Raw genomic sequence first — 16,426 nt, forward strand, 5'->3', positions numbered from 1 at the left:
TGTTGATTCATTTTTCTCCCAACCAAGCTTTTTGGCCAAAGTGCCCAAGTTTGCCTCTCAGATGTACAAATGTCTGCCAGTTTTCTGCCTTTTCAAAGTAAGATTTGACACTTGCGGATGCCGAAATTGGAAGCTTTATTGCTTGCTCAGAGCCAGGATGACCTTATAAGGATGAACTAGGACGTTTTGAGTCCTTTTTTGTTCTCGCTGAATCGTGCCAGTTAACGTCTCTTTATCAAACACAAGCTCTTTGTCTGTGATCTTTTTTAAGTTAATTAGACTTCAGTTTTTTGGCACGCAAAAGCATTTGATGATTATATACAGACATGCTTTATTATATTAATATGTATTTGCCATTGCTCATACCTAGAGTATAGGTAGGAATTCCAGCCAAAGGAATTTTATGGGAATGACTCCTTAAACTGTGCAGCTTTCTGGGAAACAATCAGACTCGTCGTATGTTCATAGTACTGCAAAAAATAATTTATTAAAGGAGCCACCTATAGACTGTTTCAGCAGTAATAACATAAACAAGCGGCTGTCGCGATCCGCACGTAATTTCTGGTAAACTCCGCTAAAAATAAATAACAACAAAGTTCTTTAAACTTAGTTTATTTATAGAACAAACAAACAACACATAGATTACCTAGGAAACCAAAACATTTGTTATTTTCGACGAGGCATTTGTTCAAGAGATCAGTTTAGCAACTCCATTAAAAAAACGAAACCGGAAGTAAGGTGTATCACGTCCGTCCGATGAAACCGTCTATAGGCCATAGGACTTTTTAAACTATTGCATTACGGCCTTGTGCACTGTAAACATTCCTTATTGCACTTTAATCAATTTGAAATTAAAATTAATAAAATCTTTACCTGTGAGTGAGGAGTTGCTATAAATTCTAAAAATAAAGTTAAAATTACTTAAGCTAATTCAACTTTACTTTTATAATTTATAACAACTCCCTAGTCAAAAAAGTTTAAATTAATTGTAAATTTAAGTTGATAAAACTTAAGAATTAAAGTGCAACAAGGATTTTTTTTATGGTGTTGTGACATGTTTTCTGCCAAAAAATGTAAAAGCCTGTTTGTAGTCTTAAAATGCTGTTTAATAAAAATTACTTTGTTTATTAATAAATTCAGTTATATCTGAAGATAGATAGACATTTGTTGTATCCCATACGGCAAAAAAAAAAAAAAATTATTTCAGCAAAAATATGTTTTAATTACATGCTAATACATTTTGTAAAAAGTCAAGTTTAATTAAATATATATTTTGAATTTAAAAATATATTTAGTTTTAACATTCATATATTAACATATATTTCAAATGAATTTGGGTGCAACAAATAAATTTCAAATTTTACAACCCATAAAAGTTTCTATAAAATGTAAAATTTGAAGTATATTTTTGCAGTTGAAAATATATCAAATTTTTATATTTTTATGTTTACAGGTTTGTAACATACACAGTTTTTCTTCCAATGCATCGTGAATATTAATGCTTTAAAATATATTTTATTTGAATCTTTTCAAACTTGTAACATACAAACATTTGTAACGTACAGTTTTTTATTCCAATGTGACGTAAATATAAATGCTTTAGGGGCGGTTCACATTTCGCGTCTTTAGGGGCAGTTCACATATCGCATCTAAACATCTGCGTGGAAAACATGACCGTCTATTGGTTCTTGTCACATGGCCTGCGGTGCGCTTGCGGCATTCTAGAAAGTTGAAATGTTTTTAACTCAATACGGTGCGGACACGCCTGGACAAAACAAGCGTGTCGCTTCCATTATGAGCGTGCATACCGCGCGCCTACATTTGAAGTAACAAACTTGAGCGCGCAAAAGACGCGAAATGTGAATCACATATATTTATATTTATAAGATATTTATAAAATATTTTTCAATTTATATTTATAAAATATATTGGTGAAAGATACATTATTATAAACATATTTCAAAATATATTTCAGTACATATATTTTTTTGGCCGCACTTTTGTATTTTGAAATATATATAAAATTATATTTGAAAATATATTTTTTTGCCGTATGGTATTGGTTGTAAGATGCATTTTTTGTACAGCTGCTTAAAAACCATATGTACTGTGAAAAGCGCTATACAAATAAATTTGTGCAGTAGAGCAGTAAACGATTACAATTTCTTTTTCCATTTCATTAACAGAGAAGGTCCAAGCCCCCACTGACCTGCAGTTCTATGAAGTTACCGATACCAAGATCACCATCACATGGACTGGTCCTCCCCAAGAGGTTTCCGGATACCGCGTGACCTTTGCCCCCGTCAGCACCGACGGCCAAACCCATAGACCGATTAACTATCCCATCACAAGTAACGCTTACGCCGAGCTCACGCACCTGCAGCCGGGAACTCTTTATCGTTTCCATATCTATGCCATCAGCGGAGCGGTGGAGAGTAAACCGCTGGTTGGGGAGAAATCTACCAGTGAGTACTTTAGTTTTAGCAGTCACTCATTTTCATTGTATGTTGCATATAACATCATGTTTGGGATTTTGTTGCATCATTTTTGCCTTTAGTGAGGACAAATATATTGATCAGTTTATAAGAAACACATATTCTGCAAACAAGAAATATCTTGGCTACCTCACAAAGTCCAAATGTATATAAAAACCAATAAACCCACTCAATGTTCTCCTTCCTCAGAACCCGAAGCCCCTACCGACCTGCGCTTTACAGACATCACTGAGGACAGCGCTTTAGTCATCTGGGGCGTCCCCAGATCACAGATCACTGGCTATCGTCTCTTTATCAGCATGGGAAGTTCAAGACCTGAACAGTTTAAGATCCCGGGTGGCCAGTCTGAGTATACCCTCAGTAAACTTAAGCCCGACACAGAGTACATGGTCACCCTGTATTCAGAGCAAGGCAACACCCTCAGCGAAGGAGTCACTGAAGTCTTCAGAACATGTGCGTTTCATTAAGTCTTGAGTATTGGAGGTGCAAAACACAGGGACTAAATATTGTGTTTTTTTAGGATACTAAACGGCCTTTTATTTTTAACAAGACGACAGAAAGTTCCCCAGTCACAGATATTTCAGTGTTAATAGTTTTCAGTTGTTACATAAAAAGCACTAGGCATATAGTTGTAAGTTGTATGAGGTTTGGAAGAGCAAAAACAGGAAACAAAATGGCAGTGGAAGTCATGATGTCATAAAGTTCCTTTTGAAGTTGGGGTTGTAGATTTCCGCCGACATTTCCAAACTGGAATCGAGCGCCGTTATTTTCCCTCCAAGTAGAAATGGAAAATCAAGACTTTCCAAGTAGCATGAATATGTTGCTCTCCTGTGCCCCCTATGGGCAGGCGTGAGTAAAGTCTGTTTTTTTAATACCCCCTTCTCTTATGCTTGTTTTCTCAGCTCAACCGATGGGCAATGCACCTCGATTCACCACTGAAGTCACAGACACAGCCATCATCATTTCATGGACCCCTGTGCGACGATTCAGCTACAGGGTATTAACATTTACAGATATATATACTGAGATAATGTTCAAAACTATCTTCTGCTCTAAAATCCAGTTTTAATTTACATTAGATGGTTTTACATGGTTTCTAGCTGCACTAAATGGTTGGACACTAAGACTACCAGCTTATGGGGCCATCTTGGTCAGGCTGGGTAGAGAGTTGTAAAACCACCTTAAACCAGCTAAAAACTACCTAATATGATCCAAAAACCCACCTGACCTGTTTAAGCTGGTATGAACAGTTTCTGGGTTCGTGAGCATGTATGTCTTTTCTCAATCTGTCTCTCAGTTGACCGTCATGCCTTCACTTGGTGGCGAATCTCCTAGGGATGAAACCTCTGACACGGGCAGTCTGATTGTTTCCGGTCTGACTCCAGGAGTGGAGTACACTTACAGCATGCAGCCCTTGTTCAATGGTCGAAAACATGGCAACCCGATCACAAACAAAGTTGTGACCTGTAAGCAATGCAATCTAAGTCAATCCTACTTTTTTATATTGTTAAAGTTTTTTGTATAAAATAAATAAAAATGTACCTTACCACAATACACAAAGGTAAGTTGTGTATAATAGTGATTTATAATTTGAGCTGTCGGGTCGGATTTCACAGGAAATGAAAACGTAACAAAAACGTAAAATAACAATTTAGTGTTTTAAACAGAGATGGCGACAGAGAGGCAAAAGATTACAGCTTTAAAGGTTTTACTCTCAATCGACACGAACATGGGTATTTTTATAACCGTGACTTTTTTTACGAGGTTCGGCCGTTTGTCCACACGAAAACGTAGTATCAGGGCACTGAAACCGAACATTTTTGAAAACCCCTGTCAGAGTGAGGATTTTAAGAAACGGCGGTTGCAGTGTTGTCGTGTAGACAGTAAAACCGGGGTTTGCAATGTCACTTTTGTTAGGCTTCTGATTGGCCAAAATGGGTTTACGATTTGGGTTACATCGCCGCCTGCTGGTGTGTCATGCTCTTGACAGGGCTTGATAGCGTGTTTTTCCTTTTTCATGTGGACGGAGATTTCTTGTAAACCGAGCATTTATGGACGAGATTTTTTTGGAGGAAAAACTCCGGTTATTAAAATACATGTGGACTAGGCCTAAGAAAGAGTTTGGTGGTGTCTGGAATCGCATACTGTGACAGTATGTACTTGGGCTCACGGGATAAGAAAGGGTCCATCGGATGAACACTTTGGGATCTTGCCGGAAGTAGTAGGTCATCCGGGTACTTTTCGCCTACTGTTTTTGGAATACTATGAATTCCGACATACTACTCATCTCACCTACTATATAGGATGGAAGTAGGCGGTCTCAGACGCAACCTTTGATTCTTTAAAACTGTACAGTAGTGCCTCTCTGCTGGTTGAAATGTTGTTTTGTATTTAGTGATAATTTTACACCATGCAAATTTGAACAATTTTCTAACGTTACAGCTCTGTCTCCACCGACTGACCTGAATGTAGTGTCAAACCCTGCCACCGGTGAACTCAATGTGAGATGGACCGCCACCAAAACTCCTGGTAAATATTGACTGTACACTTTTTATGCAAGTCCAACTTTTCTCTGAAGCATGCTGATGGACCTTAGCCCTCTTTGTAGGCGTCTGTGTGTTTGGAAAAAATAGTTAGATAAACTTTGTCTCATTACAAATTGACTCATCTCATGTTTCATTTCTTTTTTGCAATGATTCTTATAGAGTTTGTTTTATTCGTTATTATATTTTTAGTCTTTCACTCAGTTTCATTCTTTCAACTTCAAAAATACCATATAAACACCCTGATACATACCTTGGTTCATACCTTGACTACAATATTAACACCAAAGTACATTTTTGTATGAATTTGGTCTCTGAACTATGGTTCAACTACATTTGGCATTTATTATTTTTGCATGATCTCTTTCCTCTCGTCAGACATCACTGGTTACAGAATTTCATGCACACCAACCAATGGGCAGCGTGGTAACTCTCTGGAGGAGTTTGTTTCCAGGGAAAAAACCTCAGGTACCGTTGAGAGCCTGAGTCCAGGCGTTGAGTACAACGTCAGTGTCTACACTCTTAAAAACCACCTGGAGAGCGAACCCATCTCAACCACTGTAACCCAAGGTGAGAGATCCCATATACAGTTGACATACTACATCTATAACAAATCTAAGTTGGAGGTAAGCTGAAGTCATGCTCTGATGGATCAGGGAATCACCTGATCCATGATGGTACACCTAAACTCAAACATCTTACGTAAGGTGTAGATCACACTAAGCAGCCAGAAGTCATTTAATAGCTTTATAGAAAGGCAATGCTGGTTCTTACTGTGGTCCTTCCTGAAACAATCACATTTTTCTTTTAGCAACTCAACCACTGCATTTCCCTTCTAAGCTTAAAAACTTTTTAACAGCTAAATGGTGGAGCATACAACACAACTTTAAAGGCCCACTTAAGGACTTTCTTCAATGCGTTGATGCAAAATTTCCAATAAAAACAGCAATTTATGGAGGTACATACTGAGTGGCTCCTCCTCCTTTTAAATTAGCCAATAGCGTTTCACTAGTTTACCTGCGCATTTAGTCTTAATGACTATGGTAAACAAACTTTGCTTGCTGTCCTCGAAGGGAGCTCTGAACCTTCAAAGAGACCGAACCTAAGGCTGGGGGTCGAGCCCCAAGTTCAATGCCCTTGCAATAGAACTGCACAGAGGAAAAAACAGAGCAGTGAAGGAGGAGATGGGGAGGAGGAGGGATGCCGAAAGAATTGCAGCTGGATGCAGAGGCCTTGAGGCTGCCTTATGTACGCTCACAATGATGATTGACGGTCCTTAATGTTTAGGCTCCTCCCAAAACTAAATTTAATCTCACAGCCTGGAATCTGATGAGAAGCTGAAGTGCAGAGGGATGTCATAAAAATTGTTGATCCGTATTGGCGGACGTGAGAGACTAAATACGAATTTTGTCAATGTTTTGGAGCACGCTTGATTATAGACCCTTATGGCTAACATACTTAACCAAAATGCTAACTAGATGTAAAAAAAAAGTACTGCGCGAGTAACATTTGCATTACTGCCAATCACATACGCTTCCACTATTAAAAGTAAAGCCAACAACTTCTGTATTATCAAAATTAGACTAGTTATTTGGTAGTTATCGTCCCTATGTTTAATTTGTGAGCTCTGACTATACTGCTTGCTCTGCTTTGCATGTAACATAAAGCTGGGTTTCCATCGAAACTTGAAGCAAATGACGGTGGTATTGGTAACCTAGTCACCAACAGTAAGTAAAACAAGGCACGCTTGGAAAATGGCAACAGAAGTGCATTTAGTTACGATTTGGCAAGTTATAAATTTACTAGCAGTGCAGCTTGTTGTTGCCAAACTGAATGCTGTGCACAGAAAAAGAAATGCAAAATTTTTGATGCAGGCACTAGCCACAAGGGCATTGCAACGACATCGAACCCCATATATGGTAAAGAGACCGTCTGATACAGCTAGATTATCAGTCACGTAGGTTTGCTAAGTAATGTTTTTATTTGGCTAATGCGTTTTCATCTCCCATGATTCCCATTTACTCTTTTTGCGCATTATTTAAAAAAACACCTCAAGCGAGTGTAAAACATTTTTGCGAATCAAGGGATTTTATTTCTAAATTTGTCATTTCCAGTACTCGTTTCTTATGCGATCCTTCAAAATGCGCATAAAATCAGTGTGATGGAAACCCAGGTACAGATGCATTTACTGCTTTTTCCTTTTCTCTTGATGTTTTTCCTTCAGTTTGTGCATCATGAAAATTCATGTGTAATTCTCAGTAAGCATGGCTGTGTCACGTCTGAGTTAAGTTCACTGTATTGATTTGAAACCTTTGAATGTTGCAATTGACAATTGTTAAAAAAACGTCTCTCATTGTAAGACTAACTGCATTCATCCAAATCCGGATCCCTGTCACAATTGTCTTGCATGTCATTTGCATGTTAATAATTAGCTCACGTTAATTTGTTAATTGTCATTGCACCTGTTTGTCTTGTCTTCTGTGTCCTTTCCTTACCAACGCAACTTTGTAAACCGAATTAAAGATGTACCTGTGGTGGGCGATCTCAGCTTTGTCGATTTCACGGACACCACGATCGGAATTAGATGGACTCCGCTAAATTACACAGCCGTTACCGGATACCACATTACGGTAGTTCCGAGTGGGCAGAGTTCCCCGATTCTGGAAGACGTGGTGAACTCCTCCACCAGCTATTATACTGTTCGCGGACTGGAGCCTGGGATCGATTATGACATCAGTGTGACCGCCATCACCAATGACGCTGAGAGCAAGCCATCAGTCATCACGCAGCAAACTCAGTCTGGTGAATTATTCCACATAGGATCTTTATTATATTTTGGGGGGATGTAAGGGGAGTAAAAAAGGAGAAGCAAAAACCTTCTGTGAGCAGACCACGATCTTGTTAACAGTCAACTAAATAATCTGAAAAAGTTAGGAATGGTAATATAAATGATAAAATCCCATTTCTTATAGCTAGTTATCATATCTAGTTGTAAAAAATTTAGCAGGTTTCACTCCATGGCCACTGTTATATCAAAACTTATTACTATGAGTTTGTAACCCACTTGTCCACTCATTGTAGGTGTACCAGTCCCCACAAACCTGATTTTTTCAGAGGTGGGTTCGGATACCATGCGGGTATCATGGACCACACCATCCGTCCAGCCCACTGAAATCAGTCGCTTTGTAATTCGATACCATCCAACCAACAACGATGATGACTTACAAGAAGTCAATGTGGGAGGAAGCACGACCAGTTTTGTCCTGCCGAGTAAGAGATGACCGATTTCTTTAATACCTTTAGTAAGAAATGCATATAAGATTTGAAAATTAATTGTTTGATTTTTCAATTCAGACTTGCTGCCAAACACTGAATATATGGTGAGTGTGGTGTGTGTATATGATGACAGGGAAAGCCAACCTGTTACTGGTGTCCAGAAAACAAGTAAGCGTTTACTAAGGCCAAACTACTGTTTGTATATGTACACGCCTTTTATCGACCAGATAAAACAATGTTTTCATCTTTACCTCCCACCCATTCACACAGAACTGGACTCCCCCACAAATCTGGTTTTCTCTGATGTCTCTACTAACTCATTTACCATAAACTGGATGGCCCCACGTGCCGTCATTACCGGCTACCGCCTGCGCTATCAGCCGACCAGTGGAGGTCGCTCTAAAGACGAAAGACTTCCACCAACAAGAAATTACTTCTCATTGGTTAATCTGGCTCCAGAGACAGAGTACACCATCTACGTTTATGCTGTTAGCGGGAATAAGGAGAGCCTTCCACTTACAGGAACAAAAGCCACGGGTGAGAAGAATTAATCGATTTCAGTATTGCTATTAAAGCAACACTATGTAGTTTCCATGTAAAAATGACTTACAGCTCCCCCATGTGGTTGAAAAGCGCAACAGTGTCTGCTATCAGACACTCTTCTGCAGGCAGGTGGAGGGGCGGGGCTGTGTTTCCTACCCTCCACCGCCACTTTCAGAGTGTGCATGTAGCAGCTAGGAGGCTGCTCAGGTTGCAGCAACAGTACAATTTGTCCAGTTAAAAGTTGTTCTATCACTGAAATAATTTTAGAGACATTATTTGAAGGTAAAAAAACTACATAGTGTTGCTTTAATAATATAAAGTATGTAAATTTAGAAACACGTACTTATTCTTTAAACTTTGCACTTGTAGTCTCTGATGCCCCCACTGACCTGACTGTCACATCGACCACACAAACAAGCATCACCGTCTCCTGGGACGCTCCTGCGGTCACTGTACGCTACTACAAGATCACACATGGTGAAACAGGTGCAGTGCTATTACAATTGCATCTTGTATGACATTTATTCTCAATGCACTTAAAGGTGCAGTGTGTAACGTTTAGAAGGATTTATTGACAGAAATGCAATATAATATACATAACTATATTTTCAGTGGTTTATAAAGACCTAAAATAATGAACTGTATTGTTTTTATTACCTTAAAAAAAGCCGTTTTTATCTACATATATCTCGGGTCACATGGAAGTCGCCATTTCGCGCACCATGTTTCTACAGTAGCCCTAAACGGACAAACTGTTCTATTGAGCGAGTTTTGTCACTACGTTGTCTCAGCTGTTTTTGTCCTACCATTGCTTCACTATGCATTTCGAAAGGGAGGGCTGAGCTGGGGCTGAGCAATTGACAGTTTCACTGCTAAAAATCTACACAGTGGACCTTTAATTACTTCTTTCTGTCCTGCAGGTGAAAGAGATACGCCAAGAGAATTCACTGTTCCTGGAACTGAGTCCAGCGCCACCATCCAGGGTCTTCGGCCGGACACGGAGTACACCATCACATTGTATGCTGTGACTGGCAGAGGAGACAGTCCTGCGTCCAGCACACCGGTCATCATCACCCACCGGACCTCAGGTGACAGTAAGTACACATGATGACTTTAGAATTGTTTTTAACGGTCATTTCTCAAAAGTGCGTATGTGTGATTCATAAAACGAATGTGCTCACAGAAAAGCGCTTTTTACAGATCTGATAACGTTTTGACTGCCAGTTTACAAATATCTTGTCATTGTATCGTCTGTTCTCTTCCCCATTATTAGATGTGGTGTCCTCAGGAGATTTGGATGTTAGTAATATTCAGGATAGCGAAATGATCGTCCGTTGGAGCCCAGCGAAAGGTCTCATCACAGGTTACAGAGTACAGGGAAAGCCCAAGCATGGGATAGGTCCAACATTCGATGAGTTGGTGGGACCTGGTGAGACAACACTGGTTCTTTCCCCTGTTGCCTTTTTAAATTTATAGTTATGACAAATGTTAAGTTTGCTTAACTTTGAGCAGACACTATACCTCTGGACTGGTTATTTTCTTATAGTAATTGTTCTCATTCTGCCTTTATTAGATCGCACTGAAACGACCATACGTGGCCTAGTGCCCACAGTGGAGTATGTGATTAGTGTTGTTGCTATTGGTCGAGGGGGTGTGACCACACCTGTAGTCCAAAAAGCTACAGCAGGTTAGTATATGCCTTATACTATGATATCACCAGTTTCCCAGTAACCAAGCCAACAGAGCGACAAAGACAAGGAACCAAAACTCCAGGCTTAGGCGCGAGGGCCAGTTTTTCTATGACATGCTACAACGGTACTTTGTAACTTTAAGGTTAAAATAGCTCAAAAAGTGATTTTTAATAGCAAAGCTATCCCTAGGATCTCAAGTTTTGTTGCCAAAGTTGTAGTTCAAAGCTTATTTCCCATCGAGTTTGAACCAACAACCATCTGGTTAATATTCCTGTGCATATCTAAACTACCCTTCTAACTCTTTAGCAACTTCGGAACCTCCAAAAGATCTGACCTTCTCTGATGTGGACACCAGCTCCATGCTTGTGACATGGGATGCTCCACAAACACCCGTGACCACTTACAGGGTTCTGTACTCCAGTCCAGAAGAGGGAGAAAGAGAGTACCAACCAGCTGTACGTGGGCGAGATACCAGCGTGGCTCTCCAGGGATTACGTCCAGGAACCGAATACACAGTTAAAGTCATTCCCATGAATGGGCGAGTCCCGATGAAGACCCTTGAAGGCACTAAATACACTACCCGTGTGGACTCTCATCCTACTGGTAGGATGTAAAATATATATATTTTGCTGTTTAACTACTTTCATTTTAATCAACTGACTCTTAACTTAAACTTCCTCAGCTGTTCCTGCCCCAACTGATATTCAGTTCTCCAACATTGGTTCTTCCTCCTTTATTGTGGCATGGCGGGCACCCAATGCCAGGCTTACTGGATACCGTGTAGTGGTCACCCCGAAGGATCAGTATACCTTACCCAAAGAAATGAATGTTTCACCAGACTCTGCACAAGTTTTAGTGCCTGGTCTCATGGTAATATGACAGACTAACTAACTTTACTTATTTAACTATTACTTTTATGTAGTACCATGTTGATATTTGATGACGGTGTGACTATAGTTGCCATCAAGTTTACCATTTTTGATTCCCCAAAGAATCCTTCAGTTAAAAGCTGTATATATAAAGTATAGTTAACGTATGGTTGTTCTGTTTTTTTTCAGGTGGCCACTCCTTATGATGTTCACATCTACGCATTGAAGGGTTTACAAAGCAGTTCTCCTTTAACTGGGGAGTGTACGACTGCTGACAGTAAGTGAATTTCCCTTAAAAATCAGGCACCATCATTGACAATCCATAATTAAAGCTTTGGGTCTATATAACGACACATTTATTTGCTTTGATCTGTATCAAAATATACTCCCATTGGCTCCACAGATATAACCCCACCTCGCCGTGTGCGTATCACTGATACTAAAGATACCTCCTTCACTCTCACATGGCGTGCTGGCACCGAGCCAATGACGGGTTTTCTAATTGAAGCCGTACCCAAAACCAGTGGTTACCCGACTATCAGGAAAACTATACCTGCTGATCGCCATACCTATGTGGTCACTGGTAAGACACTGTAAAGAAAAAAGTACACAACTGTGTTATTTGAATTAATCATACTTTTCTGTATAAACTTATTAAATATTTTTCCATGTCACTGGATTACAACCAGGCATAATTTATGTGGTCAGCATTTACACATTAAATGGAAATAGTCGAAGCCCACCTTTCACTTTGCCTGTTACCATGGGTATGAAACAATAATTAATCTTCAGAGGATGAGAAATTAATCAGTAATTACATTAACTACATTTTGTTCATTTGTATTATGGCAGCTCGGGGAACTGTTCAGTCTCCAACCAACCTCCAGTTTACCTCTCTGACTCCCAATTCCATCTCCTTTACTTGGCAAGCCCCATCCACACCCATCACAGGATATTACATCACTTATGAGGAACAGGGCGGTTCCCCTCGTGAGCTCACGGCACCCCCCCGTGTTGGCCAGAACTACGCTACCATTACCGGTAAGATCCAGAATACAGTCACTTATGCCAATGTCAGGTAGGGTTGACAATGAGTATGCGTAATGCACCAGGTGACCATATTGTGACATCGTAACAGGTCTGAGACCAGGCACTGAATACATCATAAAGATCATCGCTCTACAGAATGCCCATAGAAGTGCAGCGCTGATCGGCACAGCCAGTACTCGTAAGTGAAAATAATTTATGCACACATTAAGACATAAATATCTAAAATGTTTTGGTGAAAGCGACCGACACATGGTTCGGGTGGCAAGCATGACTTGAATGCTGCAGTAGCAATTACACTAGATATAGCAAATTTTGTTATTTCGCATTGGCTGGCACTTCGCTAAAACATACATGCTAAGCCATGGTTCTGCTTGTGCTTAGCTTACATACTGTATACAGTATATCAGATATCCAATGGGTATATTTGATCAGTCACAAAAATGCATTTTTGAACAAAAGCGTCTGGCAAATAAATGTAATGAATATGTTTTGAACATCAGCATTGTAGCAATACGAAGAGAAATTGCTTTTGATGTTGATTTGCTCATGCAGCAAGCCAGCTGGGCTGCTAGCGCATTGCTCCTATATATAACTGATTTAATCTAAGCGCTTTTTTGGATTAGTAGAATCAAAACCTTTTGATAAGCGCAACTCAGTAAAATATGATAATGCCTCAAGCGGCATTATGGACAAATGACATTGTCACTTGAAAAAAAAACTACATGGCATGATGCAACAGTACTTGTAATCTAGTAATCTTGCCAAAACTGGTGCAGATGAGCTCATATACAGTACATAATCGGATAGCATAGATGAGATAGCATTTTTTTGTTCATACCTGATTAGGACCAGGCATTAGGAGTGAAACTTGGTTGCCAAGAATGCAGGATGTTAATTCCTTGGCTGCATCTTTACTGCCCCCGCAGGCCTATAGATGCTATTGTGGCTGTCTCTTTTGCTGCTGCTTTGCTTCTAACACCTTTTTCCTGCCCAGAGCTGGCGTCCGGTCTGCCCGTTCCGCCTCACCGTGGCGGCCCAGACAAGTTGGATGTGCCTGAAGGTGTGGTGGGTCCAACTGGGTCTGACTCGCCGGATGAGCGCGGGCAGCATGTGGAGTACACCGAATACAACGGAGGCTACACACCTAACAACCCTCAAACAGGCTCTCGGCCTAACCAACCCAGATATCAGCCTTACGTTCCTCAAGTGGGGGAGACTCTTGTCTATATCCCTAAGGCGGGACCCGACGGGGGTCGTGTGCCGCAGGTTGTTCAGGTGAGTGAGAAACCTGGAGATGCCAATCCTTTTGGTTTTCCAGAAGACACAACAGGAAGACTACAGGAGGCCCAGACCCAGACCACCATCTCATGGAAACCCTACCAGCAAAGCTCCGGCTACCTGGTGTCTTGCCACCCCATTACCCATCAGGATGAGAAGATGTTTCAGGTGAGAAGCAGTGCATTCAATCTCTTAAATGTTTTTATTTTAATGTGTGTTTACTGGGATCAAACCCATTACTCTTGTGCTGCTAACATAACACTGTACCTGCTGAGCTACAGGAACTCTTTATACTGTATGGTAGGGTTCCCCAAATCTTACCCTGGAGGGCCGTAGCACTACAGAGTTTAGGTCCAACCCTAATTAAACTTACCCACCTGTGATTTTCTAGTGATCATGAAGACCTTGATTAGCTTGCTCAGATGTGTTTGATCAGGGTTGGAGCTAAACTCTGTAGTGCTCCGGCCCTCCAGGGTAAGATTGGGAAACCCTGCTCTATGGGGTTACTTGATCGCAATATATGTGCTTGTATTGCAGATGCATCTCCCTGGATCGTCCACAAGCGCTAAGCTGATCGGTCTTACCTCTGGTGCCTCTTATAATGTCATTGTAGAGGCCCTTAAAGGAGCCCTTAAACAGAAAATCTTGGAGGAAGTCATCACTGCTGGAAACACGGGTAAATCAGTGAAGAATCTTTTAGATCACAGTTGAGAAATGCACAAGGCTTCTGTCATGCTAACATCTTTGTTTCTTTGGTTCTCGCCAACGCAAGCTCCAGGAGATGTTTCATCCAATAAGGATGCATGTTATGACACCTTCACATCCACTTACCATGACGTCGGAGCGGAATGGGAACGCATGTCCGAGACCGGCTTCAAACTGTGGTGTAGATGTCTCGGCCTTGGCAGTGGACATTTTAGATGCGATTCTTCCAGTGAGTACCTTAAAACTTGTAGGTTAAGTGTTGTCAGGAATGTTTCTCTGTAGATGAAAGTGAATTGATTCTGAATCTGTCATGCGAACGCAGAATGGTGTCACGATGGTGGAAATAACTACCGCATCGGTGAAAAGTGGGAACGGCGTGCAGAAAACGGTCACTTGTTGAGTTGCACTTGTCTGGGCAATGGCAAAGGAGAGTTCAAGTGTGAACCTCGTAAGTTCTACCTCTGGCTTAGGCTAGGATATATGTATCATTGCACTTCACACTACACAGTCCTAAATTTCAAATGCATACTGTATATTGGCTCTTGGTCAGTCAAGTAAACTTGAAAAGGCCTTAATGGACAAGATGTAATGGAAGGTGAAGTATACCTGGGCCTAGACAAATAAAGGTGATAAAAGGCATTCTTCTAGCAATGTCTGACAAGAAGCATTTTGGCTCCTCCAAATTTCTCTTTGATTTTCCAAAAAACCTCTCTCTCTACAAGTACCTTTTAGCTCCCCAAAGACCTCTCTCTACAAGTACATTTTGGCTCCCCAAAGTACCTCTCTCTTCACAAAGTACCTTTTGGCTCCCCATAGTACCTCTCTCCACAAAGTACCTCTCTCTCCACAAAGTACCTTTTGACTCCCCAAAGTACCCCTCTCTCCACAAAGTACCTTTTGACTCCCCAAAGTACCTCTCTCTCCACAAAGTACCTTTTGACTCCCCAAAGTACCTCTCTCTACACAAAGTACCTTTTGGCTCACCAAAGTACCTTTTAGCTCCCCAAAGTACTTCTCTCTCTACAAGTACATTTTGGCTCCCCAAAGTACCTCTCTCTCCACAAAGTACCTTTTGACTCCCCAAAGTACCTCTCTCTCCACAAAGGACATTTTGACTCCCCAAAGTACCTCTCTCTCCACAAAGGACATTTTGACTCCCCAAAGTACCTCTCTCTCCACAAAGTACCTTTTGACTCCCCAAAGGACATTTTGGCTCCCCAAAGTACCATTTATATTCTGTTAAACCTTTTCCACGTTTCCAAATAACCTTTGTGCAACAGAATGGTTCTCAGCATGTTAAAAGTTCTTTATGGAACCATACAGACTATCAAATAAGCTTTAAGAAACCTTTATTTTCAAGAGTGTAACAGACTTTAAGAAGTGGTTTTGCAACTTTCAAGTCATGCAATTATTCTTCACAGATGAGTCCACATGTTACGATGATGGAAAGATGTATCAGGTCGGAAACCAATGGCAGAAGGAATACTTGGGGGCCATCTGCACATGCACATGCTATGGAGGACAGCAGGTCTTGACACTTTATGTTATGTTACAATGAAGGTTCTGGAAATGCTTTGGTTAAAATTTAAGGAGTTGCGAGAGATGCTTTGACCTGGTGTGTATTTATTTCTCTTCAGGGTTGGCGTTGCGAGAACTGCAGGAGACCGGGTGCGGAGGTCAGCGCTGATCTGCTCAAACCTGTCCGCTTGAACACGGGCTACAATGTGGTAAGTTTCTTGCATTTCACTTGGTCGCAAAAACACTTAAAATGTGATGTACGTAAACCCTGCTAAACAAAACAACCCAGTTTGGACGATCAGTATAACTCTGTTTTTTGGCACAAGCTTTTTTTTGGAAGGTTGTCTAGCATTCTACTCATACTTGGTGAATGACAAAAGCCTCCTCAAAACATACTGTATGATGATAAACACAAACACTTAAGATTTAACCAAGCATTTTACCAATAAAAATGGCGG

General features: G+C 40.7%; 1 protein-coding gene across 1 annotated transcript in view; it reads left to right on the forward strand.

The window, feature by feature from the left end:
* Positions 1-16,426, forward strand: part of fn1b (fibronectin 1b) — a 33,374-nt gene that overhangs the window by 16,137 nt on the left and 811 nt on the right. The window contains exons 19-45 of the mRNA XM_073866241.1: positions 2,187-2,465; positions 2,685-2,948; positions 3,398-3,492; positions 3,793-3,961; positions 4,938-5,024; positions 5,417-5,608; positions 7,562-7,840; positions 8,120-8,308; positions 8,393-8,482; positions 8,585-8,851; positions 9,227-9,343; positions 9,778-9,951; positions 10,131-10,286; positions 10,431-10,544; positions 10,855-11,151; positions 11,231-11,418; positions 11,607-11,694; positions 11,821-11,992; positions 12,087-12,184; positions 12,270-12,458; positions 12,556-12,645; positions 13,462-13,913; positions 14,283-14,421; positions 14,518-14,679; positions 14,773-14,898; positions 15,872-15,978; positions 16,088-16,177. Of these exons, the coding sequence (XP_073722342.1) occupies positions 2,187-2,465; positions 2,685-2,948; positions 3,398-3,492; positions 3,793-3,961; positions 4,938-5,024; positions 5,417-5,608; positions 7,562-7,840; positions 8,120-8,308; positions 8,393-8,482; positions 8,585-8,851; positions 9,227-9,343; positions 9,778-9,951; positions 10,131-10,286; positions 10,431-10,544; positions 10,855-11,151; positions 11,231-11,418; positions 11,607-11,694; positions 11,821-11,992; positions 12,087-12,184; positions 12,270-12,458; positions 12,556-12,645; positions 13,462-13,913; positions 14,283-14,421; positions 14,518-14,679; positions 14,773-14,898; positions 15,872-15,978; positions 16,088-16,177 (4,670 nt within the window). The remainder of the gene's footprint in view (positions 1-2,186; positions 2,466-2,684; positions 2,949-3,397; positions 3,493-3,792; positions 3,962-4,937; positions 5,025-5,416; positions 5,609-7,561; positions 7,841-8,119; positions 8,309-8,392; positions 8,483-8,584; positions 8,852-9,226; positions 9,344-9,777; positions 9,952-10,130; positions 10,287-10,430; positions 10,545-10,854; positions 11,152-11,230; positions 11,419-11,606; positions 11,695-11,820; positions 11,993-12,086; positions 12,185-12,269; positions 12,459-12,555; positions 12,646-13,461; positions 13,914-14,282; positions 14,422-14,517; positions 14,680-14,772; positions 14,899-15,871; positions 15,979-16,087; positions 16,178-16,426) is intronic.

This window comes from Misgurnus anguillicaudatus, chromosome 3, assembly GCF_027580225.2.
Source record: "Misgurnus anguillicaudatus chromosome 3, ASM2758022v2, whole genome shotgun sequence".
Classification (NCBI taxonomy): domain Eukaryota; kingdom Metazoa; phylum Chordata; class Actinopteri; order Cypriniformes; family Cobitidae; genus Misgurnus; species Misgurnus anguillicaudatus.